Raw genomic sequence first — 16,734 nt, 5'->3', positions numbered from 1 at the left:
ATAAGACATGATAAATATAAGAGGACATAAAAGTAAGATGTAAAAGTGGATAAGCAGATTGTAACAAAACTGTGGCACATAAACATAATTAAAATCATAATGCAAACCAGACCAGCACTAAATTGGGGTTATCCAATAAAACTGTTGAAACTTAAGTAATGACATGAATAGAATAAAAATAGGCTCGATAATATTGCACAGAATCTCATTAAACCAAATTAATTTTAAAATTTCATGCATTAAATTTAGATAATTTGCAAATGAATCATCTTTACAGCCCAAATTGCACAAGGAGATATGCAATGAATTAACAAAACCACACCCCCTGCTAAACATAGAAATATGATGGCAGAAAAAGACTATATGGCTCATCTAGTCTACCCATCTGCCGAATTAATGCAGCTTTAGAATTCTCATCACACCTTTAGAGATCCCTTGTATTTATCCCATGCTTTCTTACATTCAGATACTGTTTTGTCTCAACCATGTGTACTGGGAGGCTGTTCCATGCATGCACAACCCTCTTTATAAAGAAATGTTTCCCAAGATTACTCCTGAGTTTACCCCCTTTCACCCTTATCCCATGACCCTTCATCCTACAACCTCCTTTCCATTGATAGAGGCTCACCTCCTGTGCATGGAAACCTTTGAAATACTTAAATCACTCTTTCATATCTCTCCTATCTCGCCTTTCCTCTAAGTGCACATGTTTAGATCTTTGTCTATCTCCATATGCTTCAGAATGAAGACCACTGACCATTTTAGTAGCCACCCTCTGAACTGACTTCATCCTGTGTATATCCTTTTGAAAGTGTAGTCTCCAGAATTATACACAGTGAGGTCTCTCCAGGGACCTATACAGGGGCAATATCACCTTCCTTTTTCTGCTGACCTTTCCTCTCTTTATGCAGCCAAGCTTCTTTGTGCATGAATTTTCAGACTTACGCAGGATTTGTGAATGTAAAATTGCCATGTACTTGTGTAAATATCCTTTGTGTAGGCCAAGTGAATTTTCAGAAGTCTGCAAGTATGTGCAGTATGCAGCATGGAAAGGTATGCATGGAGAAAGAGGACATTTTGAAGACATTCCAGAATGGGGTTAGAAAATACATGTATGTTCATGTATTTTATAAGTGGAGTACGCATATATGTCATCAAACGTGTGCAGGTTCCCGGTGCACACATATGGACGCACCAGTTTTATAACATGAGCGTGCCGGTGCATGCACGCTATAACATCCGATGGCCTCACATGCAAGGGGGATTTTCGCTAAATACACGCGGCGATGTAATCTGGCCTCCCCCAGTTTCCTCCAAGACCACTCCAATTAAGGAGCAGACTGGCAGGGAACTTCCCTATCCCCCTACCCTAACCTTCCTCCCTCTTCCCCTCTCCTCCCCACCCCTTAAACCTAAGCTATTGCCAATTTTTCTATTTTACTACTTACTGCTCCTCTGGAGCACAAGTAGTTTCCGTGCACCTGTCGGTTGCTGGCACGCACTTCCCCAGGACAATAGCTAATGGCCGCCTTCCCAGCCAGCCTGCCCCACCCTGCTCCGCCTCCCCCACCCAGACCATGCCCCCTGGCCTACCCCTTTTTTCAGGGCTCTGCACTTCTGAAAATGCACGCGGCATGCCAAGGACCAGCCACACATGTAACCTCCGTTATGTACACGCGTGGCCGTTTGAAAATTTGCTTGAATATATATGTGCATACTTTCATAAAATAGGTGTACAAACTGTCTGGATCCCTGTATAAAAAACATACTGAAACATATACACACACACTTTTGGGGTGGAGACATACAGCATTTTATAAACCATTAGGCTCCCACTGCACAGTGTATAAAATATAGGCAAACCTTTAGGCACACCTGCTTATGCTTGTATGTGTTGCTTTATGTACACTATTCAAAATTACCTTCATAAAGAAAAAGACAAAATTAAATAATGTGCGTCAAACATAACCCAACCAACCCTAACTAACCCTTCATAAATCACACCAACACCCTCAACCCATTGCATATCCCTTCCTGCTCTAAAAAAAACAAAAAACAAAAAAACTCTCATTTAATGAACCCTGCTTCTCAAGATACTGAAAGTCTCATACATTTTCAGAAAAATAAAAAAATCATAATCTCTCATTAGCTCTTGATAAATCAAAGTTTTAAGGAGTTTTCTAAAAGGGAGATATTCCTCTTTTAGAGAAATTTGTCTTGGCAACACATTCCAGAGACAGAGCCAAGTAACAATCAGATAGAAAGCTCTATCTCTGGTGAATGCCAGATGGATTACACAGAGTAAATGTACTGTATGGTCAATAACACCTCTGGAGGTGAATAAAGTGCTCTTGCAGGCTGAAGCCACAACACAAGATGAGAAAGCTATGTGGATCCATCCTTATTCAGAGCCTACCAAGTTAAAGACAACAATGTAAACATACAACTTTCTTCAATATGGAACCAGTGTGGGTCCCTAAGGAAAGGAAGAACACTTAGGGGTAGATTTTATAAAACTAAGTACGCCGGATTTTATAAGATACGCGACGCGCGTAGCCGCACAAACGAGCCCTGCGCGTGCTGCCCGTTCCCTCCGAGGTCGCTCCGAAATCAGAGTGGCCTCAGAGGGAACTTTCCTTCAGCCTCCCCCCACCTTCCTTCCCCTACCTAACCCACCCCCCCAGCCCTATCTATACCCCCCCTACCTTTATCGTGAAAGTTATGCCTGCCCCAGGCAGGCGTAACTCGCACGTGCTGGCCGGCTGCCGCATGTGATTCCCCAGCCCAGGAGCGATTTTGGAGGCCTCAGCCATGCCCCTGAAATGCCCCCGGGCCGGAACCACGCCCCCGACACGCCCCCCAGGAAAGCCCCGGGGCTTGCGCGCACCTCCAAGCCTATGCAAAATAGGCTTGGCGCACCCAAGGGGGGTTTTGAAAGGGTTACGTGCATAACTTGTGCGCGTAACCCTTTTAAAATATACCCCTTAGTCTATAAGGCTGGCCAAGGATAATTCTGACTGCAAAACTTTGCATGATGACGGTAATTTCTAAATAGGTGTGCGGGCGCACATTGTTCATCAATACCTATTTAGTTTATAATACCTATTTTTTATATAACTTCATTGTTAAGCTCGTATTAATCATGTTATATGTTTCTACTATTTTTGCATTGGGTTACATTGATACATGTACTGTTCGATGGTGAATAGATTGTAAAGCTTGTTGCTGATTTATTGTTTATTGTAAACCGAGGTGATGTTCTTAACGTGCCGCGGTATATAAAAAATCTCTAAATAAATTAAAATAAAATAAATAAATACACATCCAGGGACATGGTCATTTTATACAAACATGCATATATGCACACATGATGTAAAATAGCCTGAATGTATGCTCGTGTGCCTATGCGTGCAAAATTCCGCTTCTATGTAAGTGGGGGAATTTAATAGACGCTCATTGATGCCATTAACAATTTTCCCAGTTTGCCTAGGTAAGAGATAGGACTTCCAAATCCCCTAGTTTAATAGCCTCCCTTCTCACCTGTTAGCCCCAACCCTTAAAACCCCGCCAATCTATCTATTTATCTTTATTTTATTATTACATGTCCTGCATAGCAAAAGTAAAGTTACACAGCAGGGAATACCAGCATGTGCTTGTGCACATATGTATTTACGCGCTAATTTGAAGTTGAAATCCAAGAATATCCATGTTCCACCCAGACCACACCCACGCCTCTCCCCTTTTTTTGAAACTTTTCATTTGGGTGCGCCGGCTCAACATATCTCCCACTTTTGGCACATATTGGGCTTTTAAAATTCACCTCCAACTGTAGTCTAAATGTCTTAGGCAGACCAATCCAAAGCATACTGCACTAGTATAATTGTGTTAATACTAAGGTCTTTATAAATAGGCCTGGTCTAAATTAGGCTGTATGTGACAGATAAGAAAAGCTGGTCTTGCCACCATATTTACATGAGCTTCAAAAGTGAAACCCAAATCGACAATCACCTCTAAATTTCTTTTTTTTTAATTCATATTTTATTGCTTTTTCACAAACGGGCGGATTTTAAAAGCCCTGCTCGCGTAAATCCGCCCGGATTTACGTGAGCAGGGCCTTGCGCGCCGGCGCGCCTATTTTCCATAGGCCGCCGGCGTGCGCAGAACCCTGGGATGCGCATAGGTCCCGGGGTTTTTGGATGGGGGCGTGTCGGGGGCGGGGCCGAACGACGTGGTGTTTTGGGGGCGGGCACATGGGCGTGGTTTCGGGCCGGGGCGTTCCAGAGGCGTGGCCGCGCCCTCCGGAACCACCCCCGGGTCGGGTCTTGGCGCGCCAGCACCACCTGGCGCGCGTGGATTTACGTCTCCCTCCGGGAGGCGTAAATCCATGGATAAAGGTGGGGGGGGGGGTTTAGATAGGGCCGGGGGGGTGGGTAAGGGAGGGGAAGGTGAGGGTGAAAGAGAGTTCCCTCCGAGGCTGCTTCGATTTCGGAGCGGCCTCGGAGGGAACGGAGGCAGGCTGCGCGGCTCGGCACGCGCCGGCTGCCCAAAATCGGCAGCCTTGCGCGCGCCGATCCAAGATTTTAGAGGATACACGCGGCTATGCGCGTATCTTATAAAATCCAGCGTACTTTTTAAAAATCTACCCCAAAGTATTTTGACATACTTCGACAGGAAAAGAATAAGACAAGTATTGTAAAAATACAAATAAAGAAATAATAATGATAACAACCAAATAGGCATACATAGTCTTATATTTCAAAGATAACAACTGTAACTCCTAGCCAGGTATATAAAGGAGTACTAAGTTTTATTAATAACACAAGAAAAAATTGGCATAGTGCGCAATGTCGGTTACTTTCTTAAGATTGACTTATTAACCTACTTTGATGGTATTTGTTACATTCCTGGCATAGAAAAAGGACTTAAGTTGTTCTACAACTGTAAATACAAATCTCTCATCTTTACGGCCTACAAAACAGCAACAAGTATATTTAAAAACAAAGGTATAACCTAATGCCAGCACTTGAGGCCTAAAACTCAGGAATTCCTTTCTTCTAACCTGTGTCAGCCTTGACAGATCTGGAAAGATCTTTACTGCCTAGCCATGAAATTCTAAACCCATATTTAGGAAATAATTTCGCATTACCTTACTGACATCTCCTTCTGTGACGAAAGACACCAGCAAAGTACCTCTATCTAAAATTTCTACTGCTGAACTTCAATAAATTGGGTTAAGTTTTCCATGGCTTCCAGATGATTTCCTCCAGTTTTTTTCAGAGATCTAGTCAGGAAAAAAGCTTTTGCTAAAGGCATTTGAGAATCTTCAAACTTTAAACATTCAAGGGGCACACCCGTATTTTTCCTTTCCGATTAGCAGGCAGTGTAGTTAGGAAATCTTTGATCAAAGAGGAGCGATTTCACTACACGACCTCTCGCATCGCCATCTTGGCTAGCCACCTCTAAGTTTCTCACCTCTGTTTACAAAAGAAGAGATAAAAACTTAAGTTTCCTGATAAACTATAAATGATAAAGCCCTTAAATCAAATACCTAAGGCTTTTCACTCTGCAAACTGAACCAAGTACAAGAACCGACACACCAATCATATTTAAACAGCCATGCTTTTAAAGATTAATGGAAACTCAACCATAACATCATATCCCTCCTATTCCAACCCATGCACCCTTGGGGTTTATTACCATCCACCTGACCAGGATGATGAAACAGACTAAAGAATGCTAACAGAATTGAGAGAAGGCCATTAAAATTAGAAACACAATAATAATGGGAGATACGAAATACCAAAAATACAATGGGAGAAAAATCCACACTCAATGTGCAATAGTGAAGAGATGGAATGCAGAGACTGTGATGGTCCTTTAAAGATATTAATAATATGCTTGCAAATCAGATGTAATTTTCATTTTTAATAAATGAAGGAACTCCTGAATCTTTAGAGCATTCATATAACACAAATCAAAGTGTTCTTTATATATGGTAAAGGTGATTTATCTTGTTCTTTTATAGTGGATGAGCTACAGCCTCTACTGTCCCTCCTGATGCAACCTTTTGGACGAAACATGGTGTCTGTGTCGGGGAATTCTTTGATTTGTGTTATATGCATGTTCTAAAGATTCAGGAGCTCCTTCATTTATTAAAAATGAAAATTACTTCTGATTTGCAAGTATATTATTAACTTCTGTAAAGGATGATCACAGTCTCTGCACTCCATCTTTTCAGATTTGAAATACCTCAATATTATTTGGATAAATAGCAGGGAGGTAAAAATACTAGATGCAATAAATGACTGCTTCACAAAGTAATATCCTATTATAAATTGGTAAATGAATAAAAGGACAGGAAACAGCGTACGATTACATGATCAGTTACCCAATAGAGGGAGCGTAATTGTGTAGTGCCCCAGAATGCGTACTGGGGCACCACAGTGCGCATTCTGTTGTTTAATATATTCATTAATAATCTGGAAAAGGGGGGCAATAATTGAGGTAATCAAATTTGCAGTTGTCACAAAACTTATGAGGAACTGCAGAACATCCTTGTGAGACTGGGGACCTGGGTATCTAAATGGCAGATTTAATTTAATGTGGATGAGTACAAAATGACGCACATGGTAAAAAATAATCCTTTCACATTAGAAGTCAGCACTCAGCAAAGGGAACTTGGAGTCATTGTGGGTAATATTTACTTTGAAATGCTTAACTCGTGTGTAGCAGCAGTCAAAAACAGATTAAATCTGATGAATTATTTGAAGAGGAATAGGAAATAAAACTACCAATAGCATAATGCCTCTGTATGAAACCATAGTGCCACCACACCTTTTAGTTTTGTGTACAGTTCTCGTCTCCTTATCTAAAAAATGATGCAGCAGAACTGGAAAAGGAATACTGAAGGTTAACAAAGGATATAGAATGGCTTCCTCTGAAGAGAAGCTTGACAGGTTTGGGCTCTTCAGCAGAAAGAGAGATGGCTGAGAAGGGGATAGGATAGAGGTTTATAAAATTATGAGTGGTGTGGAACAAGTTAATATGGAACAGTTATTCAGCACTAGGGGACATTCCATGAAACTAACTGGTAGCAGATTTAAAACAAATTTAAGAGAGTATATTTTTAGTCAACATGCAATTAAATTGTGGAAATTGTTGCCAGGATATGAAGTCAATGCTAGTAGTATAACCAGATTTAAGGAAATAAAGATTTGAGTAAATTTCTGGAGGATAGGTCCATTGTTGGTTATTAGCCAGGTAGAGTTGAAGACTGACATTTCTCCTGGGTGTGAGCAACAGGGAAAGTCTCTCCCCATTAGGGACCTGTTCCAGGTGATCTGGATTGACCACTGTCAGAGTCAGATGCTGAGCTCAATGGACCATTTGTCTACCCTACCAAGGCACTTCTTGTATTCATAATGATATCGCAGTCTTTCACCACGTCAGGTACAAAAAATATCTAGTCCAGTGACAAATCAATACAGTAATGTGAAAAGTAATTGTGCTTTGAAAAGCAGTAATATTCTACAGATCAGTTTTAAATTACCAGAAATAGTTTTGACTATAATGACAGATTTACTTTAAACAGAGTATTTTTCTTCTGATATCTAAAAGGCAAAGATATTCTAGGTGCCTGTTTCTACAGTATTCCAGAATTGTCAATGTGCTTGCCAAGATCAAATTTATCAGCTTAATGCAGCCAAGATTTTTAGTTTAAATGCTTTCAAAAACAGAAATATTTTTTCACTACTTTTTTTTTCAAGGATAGGGTAAATCTAACATTAATGTTATAAATTTAATTTTTTGCTGTGGTTCAGATATATTTAAAGATACATTTCTATTCATCAGTGCTGAGCAGGGCAAACACAAGGGGTGGCAATCAGGCTGACCAACCAGGACACTAAGGAGGGGCTGACACAATGCCCTTTTGAGTTAGTCTGTGGGACCACGAGTAAAGAAGTCCAAAAAGGAAGGGAATCCCAAAAACGGTCTTTGCCTTTGGTCTAATGACTGTCCTGGTGCTGATTCAGAATAAGAAGGATTTAACTATGAAGACTTAGCAAGAAAGTGACTTATTTAAACTAAGGTTTTCTACCGGTAGGTAGAGAATACTATTCAAAGCCATTTCTTTGGGTAGAACAGTGCTTTTTAACTGTAGAAATGGCCTTTTACAAAATGTTCTACTCAATATCTGGATTTTTGGATTTTTTTAAAAACGTGCTGCGGGGAAAATGGGGACTACATGTGCGGTTGGGCCTTACGCGCCACGCGCATTTTAGAAAGGGCCCAGCCACGTGCATAACTCCTGTTTACGTATAGAAGTGCCGGGCCAAAGGAAAGGGGTGGTCCGCGAGGCGAGGCTGGAGATGGCCTGCACAGTGGCCATTTGCTGCTGTACCAAGGAAGGGACCAACGGCATGCGCAAGTTGCTGCTGCTCCAATGGAGCAGTAAGCAATGAAATAAAATTACAAAAAGGTAGGAGATGGGGTTTAAGGGGAGGAGAGGAGAGGAGAGAGGGGAAGGGAAGGGAGGTTAGGGTAGGGAGTAAGGATGTTCCCTCCCAGTTCGCTCCTTAATTGGAGCGGACTGGGAGGGAACCGGGGAAGGCCGGGATGTGTCGCCGAGCAGGAATTGCGTAAGTGCTCCCGCCTTGCGTGCGGATTATAAAATCTGGTGCACATGTGCACGTGGCCCCTGGATTTTATAACATGCGCGTTGGCACATGCATGTTATAAAATCAGCGTGTCCATGTGAGCGTGCCGGGAACCACGAGATGCGCGTGTGCATGCACCTTAGGTTAACCCACACAGGGGGAGATTTTCTATGTGCATAGAGCCTCTATGCATGTTCTTGTACCCACAGTTTGAAAAGACATTCTTGTTGGCAGAGTTTGGAATTATGTGCATACTTGTGCATTTTTGAAAATGCACAAGTATGCACATATATATTTTCCCCCGGAAAAAAAAAAGTCTGTGCACAAATTAGCGGCTGTAAATGTGTGGAATTCAGGTGGAATAATTTTCAAAGGGAAGATATAAGGTGAAATTTAAAAGCCCAATGCGCACATTCGTTAGGGGATATTGCAAATATGTCAGGCTTGCGCACACCGAGCAGATTTTACAATCTGCCTGGATCTGTGTGTAAATGTCTCAGCACACACATCTCGGATGTTTTCATAAAGGGGATGGGGCATGGTTTTGGCCTGGGTGGGGCAAGGGCGTTTCAGGGTGTGAAGCTGAGACGTGCATGTAAATATTTGTGATCCAGCATGCGCCAGGGACCCCCTGCCACATAACTTTACTTCCACTGTGCTTGCCGTGTAAGTTATAAAATAAAGATAAATCAGCAGACCTGCAAGGTTTAAAGGGTCAAGAGTAAATGGGGAGAGTGAAGGCTCTTGAACTAGGGAGGTTTGGAGGACCTATCTCTTAACCTGGCGAACTGGGGGCAAACTGTTAAAACTGGAAATGGCATTGGCCCACACCCCTTTTAAAATCCTCGGATTACGTGGCAGAATCTGTATTTGCATGCACTTGTGCACAGCTACTTAAAATTTGGCACGTGTGCGCGCAGCCAGGCAATTTTTTTTACCGTGCACCACATATAAGCGCGCAAGTGATAAAATAGCCATGTCCCTGGGGCCAGGCCGGCAAACGCGCGCATATCTGCACTTCTGCGCCGGTTTGAAAGTTTCCGTCCTTGTGTGTACTTTTCCTATGTAAGGTCTGTGGGTAAAAAGTACCCGCAGACTTTACACCAAGGTGGACACTTACGAATTTACCTCCCCATAGTACTCGTATAACAGCCTAATGAAATGTTTCAAAGCAAACTTTTCAGATAGGTTCCAGAAAACAGAACTGCAAATTAATCTTTTGTATATTTTTTTTGGTTTGAGTTACAAAAACGAATAGCAAACATTGTTTTGTCTAAAGGAGCAAAAGTAACCAGGAGGGAGGGTGCCACCTTTAAATCTTCCCATAGGTTCTTAGTCATAAAAGTAATGTGTCAGGGTATTCTGAAGAGTTCTCGGAGAAAAACCCCAAAGTTCCAAGAAAGAATGTTGTTATTCAGACAAAAGGCACTACAGAGGAGCAAATGCTGCACTCCAAATATAATATCCAAGTCACCAGGGAGATGCAGAAACATAAAGTCAGTCCCAAACTTCAAGGTTTTTGTACGAACAAATATTTAATTCATTATATCGGCAACTCCATTGCTTAAAAGACGCAAACGTTTATCAACACGGCGTCCCCCGACACGGACCCGCATGAAATGCTGCCAAGACGCTAAGATTTAAAGCTCTGAATACCGCAAAGAAATTACTGTTCCCCCCCCCCCCCCGACGCAGCCGCATTTGGCGAAACACGGGTCCGTGTCGGGGGACGCCGTGTTGATAAACGTTTGCGTCTTTTAAGCAATGGAGTTGCCGATATAATGAATTAAATATTTGTTCGTACAAAAACCTTGAAGTTTGGGACTGACTATGTTTCTGCATCTCCCTGGTGACTTGGTTATTCAGACAAAAGCCATTTTTGAGATAAAAAATATGTTTTCCTTTGGTGCAATGGGTCAACTGTAAAGGTGTCACATTTATGGAAGAGAAGAAATGGGGCTATTGGCTTCATATGTTTAAGTCACTTAAAACAAAATAAGCCCCTCCCTCCCCCGCAGAATGGCGACCTAGAAATGTTGTTCTTCCTTGAAGGCCAATTTGAAACTTTGTCTTCTCTGTAATTCTATTAGCAGTTTCTATACAAAGCATCTGGAGAAACCCAGTAAGTTTGGAGAGGGCATGGAGGGATTTTAATTGCATCCCTTTCAGTAGTGTAAGCAGATAAATCTCTCTTCTCTGTTTTACTCCTATACAGATTATTCACTGAACATGCTTTTTATATTTTAGGTGTACTGGAGATAACATCAGTGGATGTTGGCGTTGTGGCAGTTAAAGCCGTTAACAGCAATTATTATTTAGCCATGAACAAAAAAGGAAAAATCTATGGCTCTGTGAGTATCCTGTTTTTTGTTTTCAAACTGATTTTATCTTTTAAAGTAATCTAGGATTAATGCAACACATTCCACATACCTAATGACTTTATTATTGGCAGGATGACTGTCTCTGTTACTAATAAAATGAGGAAGAGAATTGCACAGGATATTTAATATCAATCAGCTATGTGAGAGACATGTAAAGACTGTGCACTCCCACTGGGTCTACCCGTATGGGGGAATGGCATTCGTTTGTCACGGTAATTGTGCAGCCGACATAGGCACCACCTTTTGTGGTTTCCCAGGCAGTAACAGGTAAGTGCCCATAAAACCTGTTTGGTGCACGCAGCAGACGGGAGCTGCACACTAATTCTGACCAGAACGTAACACAAGGGAAGTCCAGGGACCCAAATGCCACCACCCCATCCCCCAGCCAAATAGAAGTTTTAAACTTATCACATTCACTAAGCAAACTTCCCATCCGTTCAAAGTCGCGTTTCTCTGCTCTGTGTTGCTGGTTTGTCTGCTGATACAAGATCACAAATATACATGATCTCCCCATTAGGGGTTATTTTCTTTACTTTGTAAACAAATGCCTAAAACAGGGGTGGGGGGGTGGGGGCATAAGTACTGTATTTTCAGCACTTAGTATCTGTGAACAACAGAACAACCCTTTAAAAAAAAGCCCTAAAAATGTTCTGTTCAAGAAAGCAATTTCCAAACTGAAATGCTAAAGGAATACCCCCAACATTTCCCTCCTTGGATGGCTGAGCATATCGGACTGCTGCCCCGCTTCTGGCGCCTACCTCCAAAAAATGGACTCCCTTGGTGCCCATTTTTGGTTTTCCCCCCTTCCCGATGAGCTTATGTTGTTCCCCTCGTTCAGTAAGAATGATGCGTTGCTGTTCTCTCCTCTCATTTAACTGTGTATGTTCATATTGTACCCCACTCTGAACTTAGGGAGGGCGGGTAATAGATGCCTTTGAATAAATAAATAAATAAATAAATAGCCACAATGACACCTCCACTAATTGTCGCTAAAGTGAATTACGCAACATATTTAATGTCAAATCATATCTGAAAGATCCAGTCAACTGTGTGAGAAGAATGACAGCTGCGTTCCTTTATTTTCCTTCCAGCAGTGCCTTTATATTAGGAGTCAGATTGTACAGATTCCTCTTTTTTATGCTGTACCTCCTGTCTTAAACTTATTTTAGAATGGATCCTGCAGGTGGACAATACAATAAAGCTCACTTAAAATAGTATACCTAATTCTTGACTTACCCAGGCTTCCTGCTCAAATGACATCTCTCAAGGCCATCTACTTACTTTACAGACCAAATATGAGCCATGGTTTGTTTTTTTTTTAATAAAATAAGTTCCATTCTGAGCAATGATGTGTCACTGGCTCTGCTCTGCTTTTGGAGAAACTATTTGATTTCAGCACTCACGGGATTATTGCTTGAAGATTTTATCAAATAAAATAGGCGTAAAGAGGCCAAAGCTCAGTAAGCCAGTTAGAGAATAAGTTATCCAGCTAAAGTTAGTGCAGGAATCCTGCACTGGAAGCATAAAATGTGTGTAGTTTACATTTCCAGCAAAGCTTATTCACAGAAGCTGTGCTGGATCACTGGGAGCAGGTAACTTGGGATCACACTTCTGGCTTGTACTTCTGTGGTTTGGGGAGATGGGAGGGATGCTCTAGGGGTGGGGAGGGTGCTCCATGGCCCCTTCCCACTGCATGGAGAGGCGGCAAGGTGTGGGGCAGCAGCACTATATATATTTAAAGAACTCTGAAAGGGGGTGAGGGAGGGAGCATTCACAGATAATGGAACATTTATTTTGGTCTTATAAAAGGGGGATTAGGGGATGGGAGTGCACAACCCTATAGAGCCATATACCAATTTTCATAGGGGATTTGCGAAAAACAGGCCACAAGCCCCTTTACTATATCTTTTTTTTTTCCTATTTTCAGTGCTACTTATCGAGATATATTTTAAATATATCCGCATAAACAGCAAATTATCCAGTGACAGAAAGCTGGATAACTTAGCTGGCTATAGTTCAAAATCATTTAAATTAGCCAGATTACTAAGCACCTTCCAGAAACACACCTGGAATGCCTCTTTTTTTTTTTTTTTTTTTTTTAAATCAAGCTAAATTATCCGGCTATAATTTAGCCAAACAAGTGGCTGAATATGGCAAAACTTGCCGTTTAGAAGGATAACTTGTAAGTTATCCATCCAAATGGTTTTAAACATGGATCTAATAGCAAATAAGCTCAGGGAGCATCTGGGTACACAATTTTAAATTGGAACATGGAACATTAGCATTAGTAAATAAATGGCCAGATTAATTGGGCATTAACTCTAAGGAGAAGACCAGTAAATCTTTCCACAGGTTTGGTAATTTTAAAAAAAATAAATTAAAAATACGAAAACTAATAAGATTTTTATTTTCTTCTTCCCATACTGTATTCTCATATCAATAAGGCCTTTGGAAGAGGATGTATATTGTCTTTATTTGCCATATCTGAAGGAAGATTTAGTACTCTTCTATTGTCAGATAATACTACTTATTAAATCTGATAACTGATTGAGGAGTACTAATGTTCTATGTTTTTTCTAATTTATAATTCCATAAGCTGACTTTCCCTGAGTTTATATCTTTATATCTATATCTAAACTATCACATATATAATCTATTTCAGGGATCTTCATGTCTACACTTAGTGGTCTATGTTCAGGGTAAATATTCAAATTGACCAGATTCTTAGTTCAACTATGGGGCTGGGTCACTATTGGACACTAACACTTTAGCATTCAACTGACTGAATCATCAGCAATTTAACATGGATAAGAACTTGAGCAAATTATACAGGGATGTGATACTGGGCTGTATTTTTCCACAATTTCAATGTTTCTTTATTTCCTTTTCTTAAAGTTTACATAAACAAAATAAACATAAAAACCCACCCAAAAAACAAATTTAAAAAAGAAACGGGGCCTCCTTACAATCTAACCATCCCATCCAGAAAAATGATAGAACCAGGATTCTCCCCAGCCCCCACGTACCTGATTTGGCTAGCACTAGGCCAGCTAAAGTAGATTGCAGGGAGGGCATGCTAACATTTAATACAGTGAGAGGGTTTTTTTTGTTGGCATCCAACAAAAAATGGACCCTCCCAACACTGTGTAGCTCTATGCCCCTAATCCCTCCCCTTATCCCCCAACAACACCACTGTGGAACTCCAGTCCCAATTCCCCCTCAGTACCAAAACTATGGGGTCTCAGCCCCCTAATCCTTCCCTCCACTTCCCTGGCATCAATATTGGATTCTGGGAATGGAATGGAGAAGGGTTTCAAGGCTGGAATCCCATAGTGTGGGAGGAGGTGAGGCTGGAATCCCATAGTGTGGGAGGAGGTGTGGCGCTTTATGTCCGGGATGGCATAGAGTCCAACAGGATAAACATCCTGCATGAGACTAAATACAAAATTGAATCTTTATGGGTAGAAATCCCTTGTGTATCAGGGAAGACTACAGTGATAGGGGTATACTACCGTCCACCTGGTCAAGATGGTGAGATGGACAGTGAAATGCTAAGAGAAATTAGGGAAGCTAACCAAATTGGTAGTGCAGTAATAATGGGAGACTTCAATTACCCCAATATAGACTGGGTAAATGTATCATCGGGTCACGCTAGAGAGATAACGTTCCTGGATGGAATAAATGATAGCTTTATGGAGCAATTGGTTCAGGAACCGACGAGAGAGGGAGCAATTTTAGATCTAATTCTCAGTGGAGCACAGGACTTGGTGAGAGAGGTAACGGTGGTGGGGCCGCTTGGCAATAGTGATCATAATATGATCAAATTTGATTTAATGACTGGAAAAGGAACAGTGTGCAAATCCAAGGCTCTCGTGCTAAACTTTCAAAAGGGAAACTTTGATAAAATGAGAAAAATTGTTAGAAAAAAAACTGAAAGGAGCAGCTACAAAAGTAAAAAATGTCCAAGAGGCGTGGTCATTGTTAAAAAATACCATTCTAGAAGCACAGTCCAGATGTATTCCACACATTAAGAAAGGTGGAAAGAAGGCAAAACAATTACCGGCATGGTTAAAAGGGGAGGTGAAAGAAGCTATTTTAGCCAAAAGATCTTCATTCAAAAATTGGAAGAAGGATCCAACAGAAGAAAATAGGATAAAGCATAAACATTGGCAAGTTAAATGTAAGACATTGATAAGACAGGCTAAGAGAGAATTTGAAAAGAAGTTGGCTGTAGAGGCAAAAACTCACAGTAAAAACTTTTTTAAATATATCCGAAGCAGAAAGCCTGTGAGGGAGTCAGTTGGACCGTTAGATGATCGAGGGGTTAAAGGGGCACTTAGAGAAGATAAGGCCATCGCGGAAAGATTAAATGATTTCTTTGCTTCGATGTTTACTGAAGAGGATGTTGGGGAGGTACCCGTAATGGAGAAGGTTTTCATGGGTAATGATTCAGGTGGACTGAATCAAATCACGGTGAAACTAGAAGATGTGGTAGGCCTGATTGACAAACTGAAGAGTAGTAAATCACCTGGACCGGATGGTATACACCCCAGAGTTCTGAAGGAACTAAAAAATGAAATTTCAGACCTATTAGTAAAAATTTGTAACTTATCATTAAAATCATCCATTGTACCTGAAGACTGGAGGATAGCAAATGTAACCCCAATATTTAAAAAGGGCTTCAGGGGCGATCCGGGAAACTACAGACCGGTTAGCCTGACTTCAGTGCCAGGAAAAATAGTGGAAAGTGTTCTAAACATCAAAATCACAGAACATATAGAAAGACATGGTTTAATGGAACAAAGTCAGCATGGCTTTACCCAGGGCAAGTCTTGCCTCACAAATCTGCTTCACTTTTTTGAAGGAGTTAATAAACATGTGGATAAAGGTGAACCGGTAGATATAGTATACTTGGATTTTCAGAAAGCGTTTGACAAAGTTCCTCATGAGAGGCTTCTAGGAAAAGTAAAAAGTCATGGGATAGGTGGCGATGTCCTTTCGTGGATTGCAAACTGGCTAAAAGACAGGAAACAGAGAGTAGGATTAAATGGGCAATTTTCTCAGTTGAAGGGAGTGGACAGTGGAGTGCCTCAGGGATCTGTATTGGGACCCTTACTGTTCAATATATTTATAAATGATCTGGAAAGAAATACGACGAGTGAGATAATCAAATTTGCAGATGACACAAAATTGTTCAGAGTAGTTAAATCACAAGCAGATTGTGATAAATTGCAGGAAGACCTTGTGAGACTGGAAAATTGGGCATCCAAATGGCAGATGAAATTTAATGTGGATAAGTGCAAGGTGATGCATATAGGGAAAAATAACCCATGCTATAATTACACGATGTTGGGTTCCATATTAGGTGCTACAACCCAAGAAAGAGATCTAGGTGTCATAGTGGATAACACATTGAAATCGTCGGTTCAGTGTGCTGCGGCAGTCAAAAAAAGCAAACAGAATGTTGGAATTATTAGAAAAGGAATGATGAATAAAACGGAAAATGTCATAATGCCTCTGTATCGCTCCATGGTGAGACCGCACCTTGAATACTGTGTACAATTCTGGTCACCGCATCTCAAAAAAGATATAATTGCGATGGAGAAGGTACAGAGAAGGGCTACCAAAATGATAAGGGGAATGGAACAACTCCCCTATGAGGAAAGACTAAAGAGGTTAGGACTTTTCAGCTTGGA

At 41.1% G+C, this 16,734-nt stretch overlaps 1 protein-coding gene across 1 annotated transcript in view; it reads left to right on the top strand.

The window, feature by feature from the left end:
- FGF10 (fibroblast growth factor 10) overlaps positions 1-16,734 on the top strand; it is a 299,121-nt gene that overhangs the window by 275,514 nt on the left and 6,873 nt on the right. The window contains 1 exon segment of the mRNA XM_029577590.1: positions 10,905-11,008. Coding sequence (XP_029433450.1) covers positions 10,905-11,008 — 104 coding nt within the window.

Source organism: Rhinatrema bivittatum, chromosome 1 (genome assembly GCF_901001135.1).
Source record: "Rhinatrema bivittatum chromosome 1, aRhiBiv1.1, whole genome shotgun sequence".
Lineage (NCBI taxonomy): Eukaryota > Metazoa > Chordata > Amphibia > Gymnophiona > Rhinatrematidae > Rhinatrema > Rhinatrema bivittatum.
Note: the sequence above shows the minus strand (reverse complement) of the source record. Positions and strands in the feature narration are given on the sequence as shown.